Source organism: Euwallacea similis, chromosome 15 (assembly GCF_039881205.1).
Source record: "Euwallacea similis isolate ESF13 chromosome 15, ESF131.1, whole genome shotgun sequence".
Classification (NCBI taxonomy): Eukaryota; Metazoa; Arthropoda; class Insecta; order Coleoptera; family Curculionidae; genus Euwallacea; species Euwallacea similis.
In genome coordinates this window covers 3,317,560-3,341,290 of record NC_089623.1, presented here as the reverse complement: position 1 = coordinate 3,341,290, position 23,731 = coordinate 3,317,560, and the positions used below count along the sequence as shown (strand labels likewise).

The 23,731-nt window shown below is 33.7% G+C and overlaps 2 protein-coding genes across 2 annotated transcripts in view; one reads left to right on the top strand and one right to left on the bottom strand.

The window, feature by feature from the left end:
• Window positions 1-23,731, top strand: part of LOC136413792 (neuronal growth regulator 1-like) — a 64,631-nt gene that overhangs the window by 22,508 nt on the left and 18,392 nt on the right. Inside the window, exon 4 of the mRNA XM_066397498.1 lies at window positions 1,286-1,496. Coding sequence (XP_066253595.1) covers window positions 1,286-1,496 — 211 coding nt within the window. The remainder of the gene's footprint in view (window positions 1-1,285; window positions 1,497-23,731) is intronic.
• Window positions 5,002-5,924, bottom strand: LOC136413858 (uncharacterized; the record flags this gene model as incomplete). The annotated part of the gene is made up of 1 exon (XM_066397599.1): window positions 5,002-5,924. A coding segment is annotated over exon 1 (720 nt), but the record flags the coding sequence as incomplete, so codon positions are not given.

Here is a 23,731-nt window from a genome sequence, read left to right as displayed (position 1 = left end):
TTAATGTAAGCTTTTAAATCCAGGAAATGTTCAACATCTGAGTTTAACACGAGGAAGCTAATGCCTAAATTTGAAACATTGATAATCTCCTTAAAAACTTGAGCCCCTCAATTTGTTCTAATTAATACGAAAATGGCGGAGGTTTTAAAAAATGTTCCCTAAATTCATTGATAGCAATTAAACTTAATGGGCTAAAAGTTTTAATTAATAATTTTCTCTTACAGGCTGCGTACCGGAATTTATTTGTAAAGATAAGCGGTTTGAATTTTGTCCCTTTTTTTTAACGGACCCTTTAAGCTGTCCGGTATGTCCCTAATTAATTGTTCTAATGCCCTAAGCCAGGAAATGTCTGCTTAAATAAAAGTTTTTTTACCTGTAAATTAGGGAAGAAAGTTGCACGCCTTCACTTCTATGAAGTTTCAAAGTACTTATTAACTTACGGGATTTGAGAAGAATGATGGTTTTTTGAGGGGAGATTGCTTCGAAGATAGGTATTTCAAAAGAATTCATAAATGGAAATTAAACACGCTAAATTTTTAATTTATTTGTAATTTTGTCATGGCAGTGGCTTGTTTAGCTTATTTCGAGTGTAGTTCATTTCCCAACAAATATTGGAATATCAAATTTGTTGGTAATTTAAAGAAAATTTCTTATTATTTACAAAGGTAAAAATTCCTTTTACCTTGATGGGGCATATATTAGAAATGTTTATAATATTATTGATATTAAATCTTACAATTTAAAAATTACGATATAAAAGTTTCCGGAAAGTTATAGAATAATAGGTGTGGCTAATCCTGTGTACAAATTCTGAAACTCCAGTTAATTATCATTTAACTTCGTCTTCAATTACCAAAGTATTGATCCCCATTTACAGGTTTTATCTAACAATAGCACAAACAATTCTCTGCCCAATAAATCCATCAACCAGCAAACTCCATTGTAACTCTCTCAATTTTTCATCAGAAAAACTGCATACAAATCGCCACTTTACTCCATTTCTGGAAAGTTTTATTTCAACTTCGACATTTTATATTCGCCTACTCACAAATACAATTCGCCCCCCAAAAAATATACTCACTTAATATCCATTCCGTGTTTCTTAACAACAACACTTTAAACTTCTCAAGGAGTTTAATGGATCGGAAATATTTAACGAGCTCAGTTCATGGCAGCTTTCGAGTAATATTTTATAACGCCCTTATAAAACGGATAACTGAGTTGCTTTATAAGGAATTTTGTGTCATTGATGGTGTGTGTTAAAGGTAAATGTTTATTGTTCTAGGTGTCGTGGATAAGAAAGCACGATTATCATCTTTTAACTGTGGGGGTAACCACATATAACACCGATGAACGGTTCTTGGTGGAGCACGTGCGACATCTGCAAAATTGGGGTCTGTTGATCAAGCATGTGCAGCCTACAGACGCAGGACTTTATGAGTGCCAAGTATCCACGCATCCTCCAACGAGCATACTTGTGGAGTTAAAAGTTACAAGTAAGTTGGATGGTATAGAAGTGCCTTTTAAAACGCTTGTTCCTTGTGAAAGAAAGGTTACGAACATTTTTAAAAGTTTATGACTTAATCTGTATAATTAAAAACGCTTCTAGAGGCATTTGTTATTTTAACGATTTTCTTATTTAAAATGTTATACGAGTCTCAAATCAGTTTATCTGAGAGAAAAATATTTAGTTATTAAACTCTACAATCTGAAAATTCAGAGTGTCTCAAGCAAAAATTACAAATCTGCTATCATCACGAAACAAAAATTTTAAAAGTAGTAAAAATTAATGGTGATATTGAACACGGATAAGGTGCCGTAAAACTCCTTCGAGTTTTATACGAGATATACATATGTTTTAGTTCGGGTTAGTTCAGCTGAGGCTCAAAACTGCATTATGATGATTTTAGTTTTCATGTAACGATTTTTGAGTAGTTATTAAAATAATACTGTGTTGATATATGTAATGTAATGATTTCAACTAATTTGAGCCCATATGCCTTTGTAGTTAAAAAGTCAAATAAATTAATGTTGAAATAATGTAAGCATGAAGCATGCAGGGGCTAGATACATTCACTCTGTTCAAAATGGTTTTGACGTTGAATTTATATTTAAGAATATAATGAATTTGAATAATTAATTTCGAGGATTGGATTTTATTTAATATGAATATTAAAAACGGATTACTGACATAATACCGCTACTCTAAAAAAATAATAGAAATAAATACGAATGGTGGTTTGCTCTACTATGGTGATAACATCCTGGTTTACATTATACATAAAAACAAACCACCCGTCGACAGTTAAAACAAAAGGACAAGTAACTTGTACTGAAATACAACCTGATGAGTACAACACCTGGTCTACACTAAACGCACCACAACTCTAAACCTTATAAAAAGGAATAAAATATTATAACATATTATAACTTTTAACAGAGTTATTAACGGAAAAAAGTTGAATGAGTTGTTAATCATGTAAAAGGATATGATTATTCTATCCTCTATTTTTGGTAGAGGACTAATGGTTTGTTTGAAGAAAAATTAACAGGTAATATGATGGTTCTCAGCATTATTACCAAGTTCATTTTATCGATGTATTAATAAGAATAAATTAACGTTAAACAGGATGTAATTAATAATAAGAATCGATAAAACTAACAGTTACTAACTGGAGTCTCTAATGGAAAATTCTTAAATTCCTCGCAGAAAAAATTTCTTTGAGGTGATTTAAACTTACGAGAGAATTGCCTGTGCAGAATAATCTTCGTATCCTAATTTTGATAACTTTTTGTGAAGCTTATGAGTTTAATTCTTGGTAGAAACCAGCCTAAAGATGCTAATTCGAGCTTCATTTTGTATAGTACAGGCGGTCTTTGCTATATTAACGTACCTACATATGTGCATAATTGATCACCCAACGGTAATCGTCTAAGATGCTTTTGATCGAGGCTAATATTTAGAAGTATACAGTAGTATACAGGGTGTTTCAGAACTATGGAATCAAACTTCTAGGCATTGTTCAGTGCAACAATAAAAGACATCTGAGTATAAGAACCCGTATCCGCAAATTTCTCCCTAAGGCACCCTTATGATGCTTTAAGACAGTCATGTGCAAAGATGTTTTTATCGAGTTTTAGTACATTTAGTTTTAATTTGTTTGTACAAAATAATATACAATAATTGTTGAAAATGTCATATTTACTTTACACCTGTTTAAACGACGTACATGGTTTCTGCGGACTTCGCTAAAAATTTGACAACCGTTTTGAACAACTTCAAATGCCGTAGCGATTCGTGCAATTAGCTCTTGCTCTGTTTCTACTGACGTTTCATAAACCAGAGACTTTACATGTTCCCACAGAAAGAAATCTACAGTGTTAGATCGGGTGACCTAGGAGGCCACGGAACTGGACCACCTCTAGCGATCCAATATTGTCCGAATTCACGAAGTTCAAGGATGATATTTCGAACAATTACTGTAGTGTTATTTTGTACAAGCAAATTAAAATAAAACGCACTAAAACTCGATAAAATACATTTTTACACGTAACTGTCTTAAAGCATCATTAGGTCGTAACGCCTTAGGGAGATATTTGCCGACACGAGTTCTTATACTCACACGTCTTTTATTGTTGCACTGAACAACCCTTCGAAGTTTGGTCCCACAGTTCCGAAATACCCTGTATAGTAGGTTCCCAATCAGGCTTTCGGCATTGCTATTTTATCAGTATTTTATATAAGAAATATCCGCATTGCATCAATTTAAAGCAATATTCTCCAATATAGCGGCTCTAAAATTGTTCTAAAATTTTTTAAGAGATAAAGTGCTGCTTCCGAGCGGGAAAAGAACTTCAGTTATACTCCTAAAATAAACTATTCCAGACATGATTTTATGTCTGCGGAACACCAAACCGAAATTGAGCACAATGTTCCAATGCTTTATTCTGAGAAAATATCTCCGAGAAATTGAACATAAGTGATCAAACTCACTCGAAATTGGCAAACGATATATCAGCTGTTACCCGACGCGAAACATTCGCTCAAGGCCCAATCTTTCCGAATACAAATAACCCCAATTACAGACTAAATGGAAAAATATCAGATAAATCCGGATAAACGCAAAAATTAGATGCCACGGTCAGGTTTTTGATTGATGAACCTAAAATAAATGTGTCATATTGAAACCGGAATGTTGGTTTTATTGGAGCAAGAACGTTTTGTAGTTCCGATCATCCGGCAGAAATTAATGTGTCACTCGCAGTGCTGATGTATTAATATTATCGACGGTTCTGCCTGGCTGGAACAGAGAATTTCCATTTCACATTACTCGGAAAATGAACTAAAAAATCAAAAAACCCCTTCTATAATTCTAGACGCATAATTTTAAATAATTATACGATATATATAGTATATACAGGGTGTTTCCTAACTACGTGTAAAAAATTTAAAGGCATAGTCCTCGACTGATTTTGAGTCAAAAAAGTTTAATAAACATATGTCCGCAAATGCCTTGTTTCCAAGATACAGGGTGTTGAAATGTGACAAGAAAAAGAGATTTTATTTCCAAAATGACTCAATTTGGGTGTTTGAATTTTAGAAAAGACAATTTTTTGGGGGAATGCTTTAATGATTAATTATAAGAATTGCTGAAAATGACCACCATTACTCATAATGCACGCTTCCATCCTTCTTGTTAATGATTGTCTCACTCTCTCGAAAACTCCTGGTGTGTTGCGTATCGTTTCACATTCGGTAATTATACGTTCCTGAAGTTGATCTAGAGTGTTTATTGGGACAGCATAGACAAGTCTCTTTAGATCACCCCAAAAGTAGAAGTCCAGAGGATTACAATCCGGGGACCTTGCTGGCCACGACTGATTAGGCTCTGGGACACCTCTGCCTATCCATTTATTTGGAAAAGTTGCATTTAAGTGCTCGCGGACGCGTAAAGAAAAATGTGCTGGCGCACCGTCATGCATAAACCACATTTGAAGCCTCTGTGCAATAGGTACTTCTTCCAGTAAAACTGATAAAGTATTTTGCAAAAAATATAAATATGTTTCTCCATTAAGATGATGCGGCAAAAAGTAGGGTCCAATCAAATAATCTCCAACTATACCGGCCCATACATTTAGAGAAAATTGATGTTGGAACCGCTCGTCCACAATTGAATGAGGATTTTCATCAGCCCAAATGTGATTATTGTGGAAGTTGATAATTGCACTTCTGGAAAACGTCGCTTCATCTGTGAACAATACACGAGAAAGGAATTGTGGATCTAATGCAACTTTTTGTAGGATCAATTGACTAAACTGAATACGTGGAGGATAATCTTGAGGTAACAAGGCTTGTACTCTTTGTATGTGGTACGGGTAAAGTTGTTGCTCTTTTAAAACAGTCCACACTACTTTATGACTAATATTTAAAACGGCAACTATTTTACGAGTACTTGTTCCGGGGTTTTCTTCAATACGTCTTAAGATTTCTTCCTCCACTTCTGGTGTTCGACGTGTTATTGGCTTTCCTCCTCCTGGAGTTTTTAAAAGAGATCCTGTATCACAAAGACGTTGAAAGAGGTTTTTAAAGGTTTGGTGGTTGGGAGCTTGGTGGTTTGGAAACCTTTCCATGTAAATGCGCCTCGCTGCCAAACACTTACCATCAGCAAGGCCGTAAACAAAAACCATATTGGCCATTTCTTGATTAGTGTAATTAAGCATTTGAAAAATTTTCAAAACTGAGGTATAATCTGATTTTTGGGACACAGAACTAAATTCTTTCACTTTAGAGAGTAAAACACCAAAATAACACTGACTATCTTGTTTATAGTAGTGGAAGTAGCAAAAAAAAATAACAATAAACAAATTAGTAAATACCACCAAACCTTTAGAAACCTTTAAAACCTTTTTCAACGGCTTTCAGTCAACACTCTGTATCTTGGAAACAAGACATTTGCGGACATATGTTTATTAAACTTTTTTGACTCAAAATCAGTCGAGGATTACACCTTTAAATTTTTTACACGTAGTTAGGAAACACCCTGTATATGTATATATTTATTTGAAGCCTACTCGCGGAACAAATTAAAAAAAAATAGAAGACCATCAAAACATCCAAAAGGAGACATAAAACAACCTTCGTATAAACGTCTTGAACCATATATGCGATATCCAATAACCTCAATAATAAATGATATATTTCCTCCGTGACCCGGTTTCGAGACTTCGTGTGAATCGTTTGAATAATTGACAGATAGAGATGTTATTGAGATGTTAAGGAATATTGCTTTCCGGGAACGTTATAGAGGTTTCCGTACTTGTTTTATTGCGACATTACTTAACTCTCTGACTGGAAAAAACCATTTTAAAAAGTCATAAAATTAATTATAACTGACTATGTTTATTACGAAAGTGTCATTATAATGAATTATCAAATGTTTTGATAAAAATTAAATGTAACATCAGTATTTAACCCTAGCACGCCAACGTTATTTTATTCCACGTTTATACTAACAATACGTTAATTTTACGTGGGTAGATAGTGGTGCTTTTGTTATGCATTAATTATTTGAAAACAAACAAACTAGTGACACAAAAACAAAAAATATTTATTTATGAACGCTTTGAAACGTCTTAATTAATACACTTGAAACACATTTTTACTTGATGTTTTTTACAAAGTTCCGAATATCGAACGCCAAAAATTCTTTGCAATAAATTGTTATTATTCGTTTTTTTTTTGCCATCATGACACATGCTGCAACATCCACTTTCCGTGTTATTTTTGATCTATTGCTCTTTCTTCCTCAGTGCTTAGTATTAATTTTAACGTTTACTTTAAGTTTTTGGCTAATGTAGGAGCTGAGAGTCTTATTTTCTGCCATGGTATAGTCATAGTGAAGTTTTAACATACGATTCAGGCTATTTTCCGGGCATATTTCATTTGAATTTAGATCCTGATGATATAAGAATCCTCAACATCTATGTTTACCAGGTTATAGAACAAATCAAAGAGCCATCGTTTTGCCTTTCCATTAGAACACTTGTGCTGGCTCATCTGATCGAAACTAGCTACTATTCCTTCGGTACTATTATAGATATGAATTATTTTTGGTTCTGATGTATAATATTTGAGTTTATTTCATTTGTGGTGTGCATTGACATTCTGTCCCTTGTAAAAATAGCTCTAGCACATCCGCATGCTCTAGACTTTATGTCCAAAAATTCCGTAGATATTTGAGTTTTATTCCTTCTAATTGTGCAATCAGCTGTTAATTTATACTTTTATGGAAACAATTTGTATACCAATGAGGGTTCGTCGACAAATTATCCATGGTTATACAATGTGTCCCAACAGGAACCACCATTAGACGTTTTGGGAAAATGGTGAACAAAGAAGTTCCGAAAATTTAGTGATTTGGTGAGAGCCTCGGGGTGACATCTAAAATATTTTCCATGACGTCACACTTCCGGTTGTATCGGAAGTTGATACTTGCTTATTTTAATAATATATAATTATATTATTGCATTTTTGGATTCTACATTGAATTTTAATAGAAGTTTATTAATCCGTTCGCTTTCTTTGAATTAATAGTTTTTAGGACATATACAATTAAATGTTGAAAGTGACAGATGCAGATGTCTGCAGAGTTGCAAATTATTTACAAACGAAGCGATATTTTGTAACTCTGTTTTATTACAATACTGTAGAAGGTCCATAGTTTAATGTGCTGCCAAACTTTGCATAATATTTTCTATAGGGTGTCTACAAAAATAGAGCCAACTTGGACATCAAAAAATGGGCAAAATATAGAAATTTTAAATAGGACCCTACTATTATTTTGGATATATCATGAAACTATGTCAAAAAAGAACCTATGTGCACATTTAATTACCTATAGTAAAGTTGCATAGTTTTTGAGTAATTTTGTTTTATAACTTGATGCAGGGATAGTAAATCCCCAATTCTAAGCTATAACGCTATAATTAAATTAGTTTTATATAACTATATGTGTTATTTAAATGTGTACGACTTATGTCAAACAACAATGGCATTTTGCTGGTATCTCACTTTTCCATAGATACGTCTATCATGTTCGCATTATAGCATAGAACATCTCTGCATCGACTTATAAAATGATATTACTCAAAAACTATGCAACTTTACTATAGGTAATTAAATGTGCACATAGCTTCTTTTTTGACCTAGTTTTTTGATACATCAAAATAATATTAGTATTTCTTTTAAAATTTTTGTCTATCTCTAAGAAAATACTAGGCAAAACTTGGCAGCATACTAAAATATAGACCTACAGTGTTGTGGCAAAAAGTTACAAAATACCTTTCCTTTTGTTAACAATTTACAATTTTGCAGACATCTGCACCTGTCATTTTAAACATTCAATTGAACGTATCTTGCAAACTATTAATTCCAAGAAAGCCAATATATGTATTAATAAACTTCTATTAAAATTGAACGTTTGCTCTTACCAAACTATTAAATTTTCGTAACTTTGCTATTCATAATTTTCCAACAACGTTTCACGGCGTTTCCCGGTGGGACACCTTGTATTGCTTTTGCTGCCCCACACTGGTTTGATAAGCATTCTAACAAAATAATCTGTCAACGGAGCTCCTTGGGTATTTGTGGATTTTCTTACATAAGGACATACATTGAAGCCATACTTGAAGGTAGCTTCATACAACATAACCATTTTGATGCCGAATTTATTTGCATTGTTTGATATGTACAGGGTGTTTCAATTTGAAGTGTTTTGGTAGGAAAAACCTATTTCTTGACTAGATGGAAGAAAACTGATTTAGGTGTCTGAGTTCAATTTTTGAGAAATGTTTAATGGCAAGAATCGTTTCTCGATATCGACACAGCCTTCTAAAATATAGAAAATTTTTCGATTTTTGGCCATTTTGAAAATTTCCAATAACTTTCTCATTTATTAAGATATTTGAATTGCGTAAAAACATTATTATCCTGTATATTAACATTATTATTTTTTGAGAGGAATCTAATGGACTGCTCACTTTTTTTTGTTGTTCACCATTTTCTTACAAATTGCTACAATTTCATTTTTTTAAATATAATTCATACTTGGCTATGGCTCCACAAAATAGACAATTTTAAACCCTTTTCAACGATATACGTTATGTTAAGTGTAGGGTTTTTGAATTTTAAAATTGAAACTAACGGTTCGGTAAAGAGATTTTAATGACAAAAAAATACAAGGTGTCTAGTCGCAAAGAATACCGAATCAGTTCTGATTCTTTTAGAGAGCCGATTCGTTATCGGAAAAAATAATATCGAGTATACAATCGATACGCCGAATATTTTATTTAGCATCTAGTAAAATGTGAAAGTTGACATAACATATACGACTTTAATATTTATTATGGAAAATGACGGAAATACGTATTAATTTTTTTACATAAGTTGGCTATGGAAATTGCTTTCAAAACAATGAAGCAGCTATTCAATTTTTGGTTTTACAATCACCATTTTTTTACCAAAGTTTATTTTGAGTTTTTTTTTATATATTGACTCTTAGAATTTAATATTTAGTATTTGGTTAAAATGTATGAAAATTTTGAAACATATGACATAGTCAAAACTAGTCAAATTTAGTATAGTCAAAACCTTGCGCAAATATCGTTAGCTAGTACTAAATTATAGCAGTTTGGAAAAAATACTTTCTTACGCATAAAATAAAAATCCGAAATACTGTAACATCAATTATTTTAGGAGAAATCAAAGCTATAGTTTTTTCTACACAGAAACAAATTCGATTATACATCAAAAATGTTGGCAAAGAGTGTGATCATCTCAAAAATAATTAATTGTTTTTTTATTTTAATGTTCTTCTTTTAATCTTACTTGTTCTTTGAAGTTATTAACATTAATTTAAATCGTATTTAAATAACAGTTCACTTAATTCACAAGCGAAGCTGGTTTATTTCATTTACAAGAAAGTTCTTTTTCCAAATTGCTATACTTTATTACTAAGTAAAGATATTTACACCGGGTTTTGACTACATTAAGCAGAATTTGACGTTCTTTCAGATGGTGCAACAAAATTATACCTTTTTGTTTAAGTTTTCCGAAATAACTTGAATAATTATCTTGATTTTCAAATAGTGCTCTTTAGCGGTTATTGTGTCGAATTAACATATTAAAGTGGCATAGTCGCCACGCCATAGCTTGCAAAAAGACTTTTCTAATTAGTTATTACAGTATAGTTTTGTGTTTAGTTAATGTCCAAAAAACTGCATTTTTTGAATTGACATTAAAAGCTTCTCCCACCCTTTAGCTTCAAAAATTAAAAAAACTTTTCGTACAAAAGTTGTAGGAAATTGTCCCAAAAATTGACATTTTATATTTAAAATATACGTTTTTCGGGTAAATTTGATTAAAAACTGCATTTTATTGATTAGTCATATAAAAATGTCCTAACGGCATAGTTACGGACCTGAAAATATTTTCCAACGATTTTTCACGACCGATTTAGTCATAATATTTTTTTCTCAAGACTCCACAATAAGTAATAGTTTCCCAGATATAGCCGATGTCCTCCCTTATTTGAACACTCTGTACTATTTAGAATTTCAAATAGAATATGGTTAAAAATAATAGCCCAATTACATTTGTGGGATCAGTAGAATTTTTAGCTGTACCTGAAAGTCCTGGTTTTATGTAAACAACATTTCTTTGTGCTTTTTTGCATGGTGGTCCTGAAACTCTAATGGTATAGAATGTAATTAGTGTTTATCCACTATTTTAATTTTTTTTACTAAAAAAAACAATAAGGCGAGTATTTATGAGAATGGTATAATCTTTACTGTAGCTCCTGTAACGAACCTCCAAACTTTCCCTATAACCCTCATGAAAACCATGAAGTTCCCTAATTACAAAACCCTCTATCATTCCACACCTGATTTTAAGTTTCCCAGTACATTTTCATGCCCTCGCTTTTCCCCCATTTTAATTAGAGGGCTTTAATGCATTTAAGCAGCTATAATAACTAGACTTTTCTCTGCTTACCAAGTTCGTTCTAGTTTGTTGGCAGTAAACATACCACACGTACTCTGCTGTGTTATCTGGCAGCTGAAGTGGAAGTGCTTATAATGAACGGGATTTTAACTAAGTTTTCCTTTGCATACATTATATGGCTCTATGCTGCGAGTATTGCGAATGCTTCAAGGATCTATAAAAAAGACCTGAGAAATTGCAAAAAGGACATAAACCCTCGATTTATCTTCGCATGACTGTGTTTGAAAGAAGGTATTGCTACGAAAACTTCCTAGAGCATACAATACGACAGCCCTCGACCAATCACATAATGGACAATCCGGCATTCAAGTATTATACATATACCGACGCTCGTTAAAATGCATTGCAGTGGCACAAGGACCCGCTTCAGTGTGTGCAATAACCAACAGTGAAAGCAATTTATGTGTGGAGCTGGGAATCTAAAGTAGTTCATTGTTGACTCTACAACTAAATCCGTAGGGCCTAAGCGGAGTGAATATGTTGGGTAAACATTAAGAGGATCGTGCTCAGGTGATGATGGGGGTCCAGATTAAGGAATTCTCAACCGATACTCTGAAGTTACAATATTATCAAATTCATTTATGCACGACAAACATGCGAAAACTAGTTTTCATATAATTTGTGCCTCGCATCTGCGGTAGTTGATACGCTGGCCTCAGAACATGTCTTAAAAATATCGAAAAAAATCAGCATCTCAGGAATGCTTTCTCATGGAACAGCCAAATTTTGAAAATTTATTTCTTTTATTCGTATCTTCAATTGGTAGAAACTGAAAAAATCACCTGCGGCTCAGAAAGGGATAGTTCAGGGGTTATCCTTAATATTATATAAACCTTTTTAACTTAATTTGTAACTATCAGTTTCATAACAAATTAAATAATACTCTTTCCTTTTTCTCAGAAAGCTACTGCTATTCAATCGTTCTGTTGGCAGAATTTCTTATATTGAGAAATCTAACGTTATTTAAATGTATACAGGGTGTCCCGAAATTAAGGCACCATACTTAAACAGCGTAAATTACGTCCAAAAATAACACCAAAACTTTATATAAACATATATCGAAAAATGCTTTTTTAACGATCTTTGGCTCTTTAAAGATATAACTCTGATGATGGTTATTTTGACATATTTCCAAAACGGTGCAAGATAACTTTATGAAATTTGGTATATAACTTTTATATATAATGTTCTTTGTATACCTTGTTTTTGTTTGTCATGCTATTTATTGGAAAAAATGGTTAGATAACTTTCATTCATCATGAATTAATTTGATAATTTAGTAGCTGCAGAGTATTGATTGAAGATACCTTAATCTGCACCCCCATCATCGTCTAAGTACGATCCTCTTAATGTTTAGCCAACATATTCACTCGGCTTAACTCCTGCGCATTTAGTCGTAGAGTCAGCAATTAGGTACTAACTGTTATTTGTTCCATTACGTAAAATAAGTTATGATCTGCAGTACTTGTTTTCATTTGTTTTTCATGGAACCAGCAATTTTGAGGAACATCCGTGAAGCACAATTTTGATTTATTTTTGATCATTAATATTTTCTTTAATTAACAAGAATAAAAAAGGTGTAGGATTGAATTTGATATAAAACTGATAGACCCTTAATTTTATCATACGTTCGGATATGTATAATATATAATATATGTCGGAGATTTATTAGTCTTTAAGATTTGTAAAAGTAGCATTAGGATAGACAATAAGATGAAGGGCAGGCTGACAGGGCCATCTGAAGACAAAGCACTGTCGAACGAGGTCACTATTGCCACGGCGCGCTTAAGTGGCCATGTGTGCTAATTATTTAGGTGACACTAAACTATTGGTTCCTTTGTAATAGAGATTAGCAGGTACTTTTTCCACGGTTCTGAAGGACTCTCCAAAACTGGGAAAGTTAAGACAAGGGGGACAAAAAACGGGCAGTTAATAGATTGATGGGAAGAAGAGCGGTCGTGGAATAGTGAACTGGTTTGTCTGTCTCTTCTATCTTTCTTTTCTCTGTTAATAAAAAAAAAGCGATATACCAAATACAAAAAAATGGAGAATACCTCCCAAGTTACTCCGACATATATATTACACATATCACAACAACAATAAATATAAGGATGACCGATGGGAATTTGTCGGTTTTAAAGTAAGCCGTACATAGTTATTTAAAAAAAAAAAATTAATTATAATTAATAAAATGGTTTATTATTACATGCCATTTGATTGTTGAGGTTCCTTCGATAAACGAAAACCACGAAAACAACAATTTGGTTTACGAAAGTGGACTGTATTAAATTTCACTTATATAAATAATGGTAAAGTACTGGTCTAAGTATGAAGTGGGAGTTTGCTTAGTTGGGAAGATTACGAGTTACGTTTACGATCACATGTCTAGAGCGAGCACTGGTCAAAGAGAGCAAAATTACTGCAATCATCCCTTAAGTACTAAACCCGAGGAACTCCAACCAGGGGCGCACCAATACCAGAAGCCCTTACGGGCAATGGTCGCCCCTAAGGTCATAAAATCGCCGCCATCTGGCAAATACCTATACAAGTCGCTTTCATTGAAGTATTGCGATCCGCCAAATTGCGGATCGCGGCAAAGGTCCAATTTAGAAAGCTTCCTTTGACCAGTAGCGTATTTCCCAGCCATAAAGAGCCCTTCGATATGGCCTGATGGGTACGATGGTCTGGCGCCCAGATGGAATCCTTCAAATACGTATCGATGACCATGGGCGTAACTTAAGGGATAAAAGTACAAAACAAATTAACTAAGCAAACTACGCCAAGAAACAATAACCTAAAGTCCTTAACATGAATAACCTAAAGTCCTTAACATGATTGTTGTGAAAAAGTATGTCGAGTAGGTGGTGTCTCTCCGCCTGAATACAGGTTTTCAATCTTCGCATGAAATCGGCCATTACCCGTGTCATCATTTCAGCGTTGACTTAAACGACTTCTCCCCTAATGGTGTCCTTTAGTTCTGGCAATGTACGGAGTTGATGACAGTAAACACGCGCTTTCAAATACCCTCATAAAAAAGTCACATGCGCTTAAGTCCGGTGATCTCGGAGGCCATGGAGCATCACCGAAACGCGAAATCAACTTTTCTAGGAACATGCCTCAAATCAGTTGCATAGACACACGAGCAGTGTGTGGGGTAGCACAATCCGGTTAAAAAAAAATTTCCCAAATCCATTTTTCGTCTGCGAAGTTCGGGACGTAAGAAAGTGTTTATCATTTAACAATAACATTCAGCGGTCACTGCAACAGTCGTACCATTCCCATCGTTTAAAAAATAAGAACTAATAATACTAGATGGAGTAGCTGCGTCCACTACACAGTCACATGCTCTGAGTGTGGAGGTTTTTCGTGGATACAATACGGATTTTTAGTAGACCAATACCTTAAATTTTGTTTATTAACAGCCCCATTTAAATGAAAATGTGCCTCATCATTCATGATAATGACTGCATTTTCATTGTTTTCCAAAATCAATCAACGCTGAAATGATGGCTCGGGTAATGGCCGAGTTCGTGCCAAGATTGGAAACCTGTATTCAGACGGAGGGACACCACCTATCCGACATAATTTTTCACACATGATCAAATGGCATGTAATAATAATCTATTTTATAAATTATAATTAAATTTTTTGTAAAAAATAACTGTGTACGCCTCATTTCAAAACCGTCAGTTCCCGTCAGTCATCCGTTATAAAAAGCGGACATAACCTGTTCAGAACATAAACTTTTTACTATGTTACATAGCAAATTTTTTGATAAATTCTCTAAAACATTTTTTTATAGTAACGTTAAAATAAATTTTAACGAAATCTAGTGATTAATAACTAGGAGCAATAAGTATTTACTACATTAAATATTCAAATTGAAATCCTTCTTGCACCTAACAATATTTCACACGATGGACAAATTTATGCTAAACCATATTTATTGTTTCTTGGCTAATATTTATTACGGTATTCTCTTCTGATTCTAGTTTTTAGTCGTTAATTGTTTCAAATCCAGTTTTGTACATAAAATTTTTCAAATGGTCCCACAAAAAATAGTCTGAAGGATTAAGATCCGGAGACCTCGGTGGCCATTCAATAAATCCACACCTTCCAATCCATCTATTGGAAAATGCTACATCATCGAGGTATTGCCTAATCTGACCTACATAATACGGTGATGCATCATTTTGTTGGAACTATAAATTTTAGTCATGTTTGTAAAAAATACTAGTAACACATGAAGACATGATTCTGCGAATTATAAACGTTTGTGCCAATATTTCAAAAGACACACTTCGTAGACGTGAAGAGTCTTTTAAAACACGAATAAATAAGTGCATTGAAGTTCGGAAACACCATTTTGGATATTTACTTTAAATAAAAACTATACAAAAATTCAAATTTTCATTCATTCTAAAGCAGATATAATCAAACCTTTCGATAAATCATAAATAAAAGGGAAATTAAAGTTTGTCACTTACAGTGATTTTTAGCATGAATAAAAAAAAATAATTCAGATAAATGTTTCTTATTTTTAGCCATATTATCTGAATCCGTAAAAAAATGGGGGTTGCCGTTTGACATTAAAAAGTTAACTCCCACCCCACTCACACAAAGCGTGGAAGGGAATCAACTTTGGCACTAATAAATTTTCCTCTCAGAGTGATTAAAGTTTGATACTGAACATTTCTTTACAAGATGCCTAGTATTCGAGATATTTTGATATTCCAGGTCAAATGTTATACCCTGTATATATTCGATTGGATTGTTAAATAAAGACAAAGACGGGCGATGTAAGTCTTATATGAAGACCACGCAGCTAGTGAAGACCAGTTATGCACCAGAACAACTATTGCATTTGAAAAGAATGAAGTAACATCAGCTTACTTTTATTATTACCACATATGCAGAACTAGATTGTCCTTGTCAACAATTTTCAGTAATTCAATAATTACTTGATTAAGGCGAATTAGCTAGTTTAGTCTAATTTCGTAATGGGTTGGATGTCAGCGAAGTACTTATTACCACCACACTACTATGTTTTAGTGAAGAAATCTACTAGAAAGTTCTTTATCAAATTTTATGCTTTAGGTGGCGCGATACTAAATAAGCTGTAGTTAAATTAAGCGTGCTTTCTTGCAATATTTTAGCCCTCCCAGGCCTGGTTAATAAACACTGCCAAGTTATGGTAATTAACTTAATGTCTGCACAGTTACTTTAACTCATGAATTTATGTGGCGACTGCTGAACTGCAGGAGACCCTGTGATAGAAATTAATATTACTGTTTTTTATTGCTTTTTTAAGTAAGTTTTTTTTAAGTAATTTTAAATTTTATCTAAGCTATTATCGCTTCAAACAAACTAGCGTAAGCATCGATGTGCAATTTTGATATTTTACCCGAGAACTACGTCGTATCATCTATATGAAATTCAAAGGCTTTAAGGTGGTCTTTAAAACTTTCGAGCTTCAAGAGAAAACTCATTAAGCGTGTGGAATTTTGGATCCAGAAGTCTGGAAACGTTAAACAAGCGGGTTGAATATGACAATAGCATTGTTTTGTTTACGCTGCAGTAATTAATGGTAAACGAAGAGCTTATGCAATAGCTACTAGTATAGTTTTGTTACCGCATTCCAGATGCTTTTGAAATAGCGCAGCTTTAAACATAAAAGTAGCGCAAACAGTGTTGAGCTCCCACATGGAATAAAGCAGCGCCACTTGTTATCGGGCTATATTTTGTGTCTCTATTTACGCGTCATTTTTTCGAACCATCCAATTTGCCAATTTGCAAGGCATGGCCCTATTTTCGAGGGAGATGGGCGGAAAAATCATTTCGCTCTTCGTGTTTTGCGTTTTTTCATTTCTCGTTTTCCGGGACCAAAAACGGCTAAATTTGATACATTACTTTGCTGAAATTATTTGTAAAGAAATCGTTTTAATTACTGCATAGCAACAACCTGCATAAAGGCATCAAATCATTGACTTACTTTTTAACCTTTTTAGGGATGAATCAATTTTGTTAATGAACATAAAGACAAAAATGCTAGAGGGACCCTAAAATCACATTTGAAAGTATATTTGTCGTATATGGCAAATACTTGACATTTTGAATCATGCATAAATTTATTGGCTGAATTCAGCAGAGTCAACAGGTTCTGCAACTGTTGGAATTTCTGCGTGAGTAGGAGCTGACGTTAATTTTGTTCATAATTTCCAACAATGGCCACACTTTTGCATGACTGTTACCTCAGCTGAACATGGCCGTTTCCAGTTAAATATAACATAGGAGATGAAATATTTGTCCACTTCTTGTCAATAATGATGGGGGTATTACGGTGTAATGGTACCATGTTTGAATTCTTAAAATATTTTTGTTTTCTGATTTTTTAATACAAAAAATGATGTCGTTTTCAAAGTTAAGTCAGAATGGTGCAAATTGCTCTTTGTCTTGGTGTTAAGATCAAACATATGTAGATAAAAACAGTGCAAGAAAATCTAAAGTTTTAAGTATCCTAATGTCAGAAACTGTCGAAGGAGGAATGTTTGAAAAGAAAATACTTAGAATTGCCCGTCGAATTCAGAAATTACATACCCTATTACGTTACAATTAGTTCTTTCGTCACTGAAAAAAAAATTTAAAGGAAAGTTTATTCTTGTATCTTAAGTTTTGCTCCTTCATTATAAATCCTGTCCTCTTGACGCAAATGACAGTTCAGAGTAAAACCATGAAGGTATATGCATCAAAATACATAAGAACAATTTATTGGTTTGTTCGAGTTATATTCTTTACTCACCACTGCTATTCATTTCAGTCAAAAAGGTACAAATTATAATACGTACTGTAAAACCCATAATAATGGCTTTTGAACACTTAAGACACCTTGAATAAATATTTATGCTGCTCCCTTTGGTTATGGGATGCTTATCAAATAACGTAGCCAGAAATATATTTGAGCATGACCTGTGATCCTGATGAACCCCACAGAATATGACATAATTGAAGCTAGCGAATACATTCAAAAGCACTTCATCAACAATAAGAATATTGATTATGATCCAAGTGATATAGTGAATGAAAAAAATTTTAAGCGCATTTTATTATAAACTTTATTTATTAATAAGTATTTTTTAAAGAAGAAATTAAACATACAAGATATACCGAAATATAGATGGGTTTTTCAAGTTTATGGTCAACAAATTCTATACATATTTTATCTTTCTTCCAAAATTCAACAACTGCACCGAAAAGTTATGCATTAAATGGTATTGAGGGCGTTTTTTAATATAGCAAAATAAGCTGAACGCCCACCAAACATGGGAGCAACATGGGTGGAATATTTCACATCTGATATAAATCCCTTTTTACTATTTTTGTGCCGTTTATTTTGAATTATTACAATTATTCTATAAATGAATAATTTTTTGAGCTAATTTTTATACAAAGACTTTAAATGAAAAATTATGTGTGTTATCGGATGTACATATCTAGTATTTTCGTATTCTTTCGTTAAATTCATAATATGAAATAAAAAATTGAAAAAAACCTTAACGTTATATCTAATATTTTTACACTTTGCATATTTTATTTGTTTTTTAAAGGATGCGTATACACAAATAAAAGGACACATATTTGAGCAACATTTCCAAAAATTACTGCCTGAATTATAATTTATTTATTATATATTTGTCTTGCGCCGCTGGCTTGTTCGTGGACATCAATACAGCCTTTGACAGCGTCTGGCACAAGGGACTACTATACAAAGTACACGAACTTGGAACACCACAATACTTACTTCACATCATCAAAAATCTACTTGAAAACAGACGTCTGGAAGTACGAATAGACAACACCCTTTCCTTCCCGTTTTTCCCAGAACAAGGTCTCCCTCAAGGGTCGCCTCTTTCACCCTTGCTGTATAACGTGTACTGCCATGACATATACAACTACGCACTACAGGACAAAAAACAGATAGATCACACAGCATACATTCTACAATATGCTGACGATACCGCACTTGTAGTGCACGACAGAACTACTAGGAGAGCAGTGGAGAGACTGCAGGTTCTGACGGACGATACAATGACATGGTTTTATAAATGAAGACTAACACCAAACCTTTACTCTGGACTCAAATGGTGAACATTTAGAACATTTAATGTACCAAAAACAATCATAAATTTGTGTTTTTGAATGTAATGTGAGTGGTGTAAAATGTGTAACGTGTCATGTTAAGCTAATTAAAGATGATAACAATAATTTCAAGGTCAATGGCTTTTCAAAATAATAAAATAAAAATCATACAATTTTTAAATTCCATGAATTTAGTGCATTTTACTAATTATGTACTGTAAAATCTATCAGACCAAAAAAAAAAACATGTAAAAAGCAAACCCACTTCATGCGGCTACTTGGGTAGGTGTGAAAATGAAATAAATACGAGGCGACGTTGCCAATTCTCAGAAAATGTTTTTTTTATTTTCCAGGGAAATGATTGTATTTACGACCCCTGTTGTACGGAACTTTTTTGTTCAAAATGATATTCTTAATCACTGGTTAAATTTACGAAAGTTATTTCACTAACACCCTGTATATATTTGTCTTGCGTAATATACCTATAGGAGAAATGGACTTTCCCGAACAATAACGGAGAACATAGATTTGGTTGGAGAAAATCTTACCCCCAACTGAATTTCATAGATTTTTCCAGTAAAGGAAGAAATGTTACCTACATTATATCCTAGATTATGCCAATTGCAAGGAGTGAGAACTAGTGCAGCAAAAGCGAGATTCATTAATCAGAGTTCGCAACATCGATGAAAGAAGAGTTGTAGTGTTGATGGATTAATGTCAGCTGAAATTGATGAAGACGCTAATCCATCATTACCATAGAGGAGAAGGATACATACAATTTTCGATCTATTAGTGAAATTGCATGTTATATGAATATACTAACTCCTTAAGTTTTCATCATAAAACATTTCACCAGTGTATCTATAGATTCAATTTAATGATCTGAAAACACGTTTCTCATAAATTCTAACATTTCAAATCCTGTTTCAACTAGTTGAGCAGGGTCGGACTTTCCTCAATAGACTCCTCATTAATATTCACCTGACGGGGTAAAAATATTAAACTTCCCATTTATTGGACTTCCCTTAAAACCGTGGAAGAGAATTTTCGCAAAAATTTACGTGTTGAACATAAATAAAATTTCAACATCTAATATTTCACGAAGCTTTTATTACCTTTTTCATAAATTTGCAAAGCGTGACAACATCATAAATGGAGCCAGCTGAGGGAAAATTCGTACCCGCATAACTGTTTTACGACCCCCCGTATTTCGTGCTAGAATAAAAACTTTCACCCAAAAACGGCTTTTTAATTTTACTTAACAATTTGCTTATTACTCTATAGTCTCTTCTTGAAATTTTCCGACGTTATCAAAGAACCAAAGTAGTAAAAACAAATTCAGCATAATTATATACATGTCGTGTTTATAAGACATAGTATAGTATGGTATAAGTCTGAGATTTTTATCGTTAAATCAAAAATAAGTATTAGGTGTACAACTTTGCTTCCGCCGTTTTTTTTCCGAATTTCGCGATTTTATTGTAAAAAACTAATTATACCTTTAGGATCCAAAGTATTGTCCATCGCTGGCCACTACTTTCTCCCATCTTTCGGGCAGCATACGAATCCCGTGTTGAAAAAATTGGACATCTTTTGAAGCGATCCACGATTCTATCCAATTTCTTACTTCTTCATAAGACCGGAAGTGTTGGTCAGCTAGCCCATGTGCCATGGATCGAAACAAGTGATAATCAGAAGGAGCTAGGTCAGGAGAATATGGCGGGTGGGGTAGGACTTCCCATTTCAATGTTTCCAAGTATTTCTTGACCACTTGCGCAACATGGGGTCGAGCATTATCGTGCTGCAAAATCACTTTATCATGTCTCTCGTTGTATTGCAGCCGTTTCTTTTTCAATGCTCGGCTCAAACGCATTAATTGGGTTCGATAAAGAGCACCTGTGATTGTTTCAGTTGGTTGTAACAGCTCATAATATATTACGCCGAGTTGATCCCACCAAATACAGAGCATGATTTTGGAACCATGAATAGACGGTTTGGCCGTCGACGTGGAAGCATGGCCGGGATATCCCCAAGTCTTTTTGCGTTTGGGATTATCGTAATGAACCCATTTCTCGTCCCCAGTCACAATACGATGCAGAAATCCCTTCCGTCTTTGCCTTGCAAGCAACTGTTCACAAGCGAACAGACGCCTGTCAATATCTCTTGGTTTCAACTCGTACGGCACCCAATATCCTTGCTTCTGAATCATTCCCATGTCTTTGAGGCGTTTTGAGATTGTTTGTTGAGTCACTCCCAATGATTGTGCCAATTCTTGTTGACTTTGACACGAGTCTTCGTCAAGTAATGCTTCCAAGTTCGCATCTTGGAAAACCTTCTTTCTTCCACCGCTATGTTGGTCTTCGACGTGAAAATCACCGTTCTTGAAGCGCTGAAACCACTCACGACATGTCCTTTCACTAATAGTGGCTTCCCCATAAGTATCTGAGAGCATTCGATGAGCCTCAGCAGCAGATTTCTTCATATTGAAGCAGAAAAGTAAAACCTCCCGCAAATGACGAGAATTTGGCTCGTACACTGACATTTTCAATTGCGAATAACTTTATGATGAAGACACAAATAGACTAATATTTTTATGAGGTTATGTTAACAGGTGCCCAAGGCTCCTGCATGCCCACATGGGGTTATTTATTTCGATCATTACTTACCGCTACATACATCTATTCAAAAACGGCGGAAGCAAAGTTGTACACCTAATATAATAAACATGAAATATCTAATAAAATTACAAAACTAAAATTCAGAAGCCAATCTGCTTTGCGGTCATTCTAATGGTTACAACCAAGTATTGCGGATACATAGAGAATTAAATTGAACATAAGAAGCCACATAAAGCAAATAACTAAAGAGATTAAGTAGAAATTAGATGTGGATTTGAAATTTGAGTCAATGTTAACATATGGATAAAAACTTGCCCATTTTGGGACAGCCTGACTATAAAATCCTTCCCTCTACATATGCAAATGTGTCTGCTTCATCAGTACTATTTTCTAACTGAATAATAAAATTTTAAATTTTGTTATTAAATTATCTTTCATCCTATTTTTTTATTTTCGCCAATGAAATGGCCACAAAACAGGTTTGCTCGCAAATTCGCATCCTCCCAATAATAAATGGCAACCAATGGAGTGTGTGCAAAGCAGATTAACTGGAAAATATCCACTTTGTAATTATATGAATTCCTTCATATTCACTGTACTTAGTTATGTGTAAATGCTGAAAATTACAAACTTAAGCTATTTTTCGCAGAAATCTTCTATTTGATACATATCTACTCAACTTTCAACAGTAGTAACAGTAGCGTTTTCTTTTGGCAAAACTAGTTTCGTATACTCAACATAGTAAATCAACAATAGTGAATTCTGGCCATCTGGCGCAATTTCAAAACGACATGAAGTTAATTGATGTTTTGCTCCACATGGTAGCAGAAGACGTAATTAATGTAATTCTTCTGTTAAGCAGGGGTCATCTGACTTAGACACTTTAATTAATAATTAAATAAAATCAAAAGTTTAAAAAATATGAAATTAATATCATACATAAAGAAATATCTTGAGAGTTTACACAACAATTTTCTAGCACGAACAAAAATTTCCACTTAGTAGATAAACTAGCTCTGCTGCCTCGTGTTAAGAAATCTCACCAAGTCTATAATTTATTGAACTAGTTTTCCAGTAGGTCACAAGAATCGGCATAACAATTGTCAATAGAGCTCGAGTTTTGCATGACTGCATCGCTAAGTTTCCCATTAAAATGGATTGATGCAAACACAAATTTAAAGCAGCCCCATGAAATTTATTTACATAAATAATGGATAAGGAAAATTGCTGGGAAAATGTCTCAATTTTCTTATAGCGTTTTTACGATCCTCCTTATTTCGAGTTAAAAAGTTCCCCCCAAATATGACTTATTGATTGTTAACAATTAGTTTATTACTTCATGTTCTCTTATTAAGATTCTATTATAAAAACATAATTTGCAGTGTGAATATCCGTGTTCTCGTAAATAAAATTTTTAAGTCAAAATGTGTTGCTTTGCACGAATTCAAGGTACCCTAAATCTCCAACATTTGTAACCCCTAAAGTCTTTCCCAACAACTTACTTAAACCTTTCTGGTTTATAGTTTTGTCGACTTTGAAGTTGTGCAGGCGAGATCTAGAAACTTTGCGAGTGAAGGAACTTGCCGAACTTCAAAAACGTCAATAAGGGAAAATTTGCAAAGTGCAATTAGACCTGATTTCACTAATTAGGGCTAATATGATGGACTTGAAGATGCCCGACAATTAGTTCTCAAAGCTTGATAAAAGCTCTTCTACCTGCCTACTTCTTTTCATCCTAATAAATACAAAGAGCATTATTAACACAGGTGCAGACTTGATAACAACTTCTAGGAAACTTCTTAAGGGTATTAAGGACGCGTAGGTTGGGTAAAGAGACAGTATTTAAAACTAGCGCAAGTTTAATTGGACTGTTGTAGCTGTTTTAACCAGTTCTCCTTCTTTAGGAACACAATGGAGA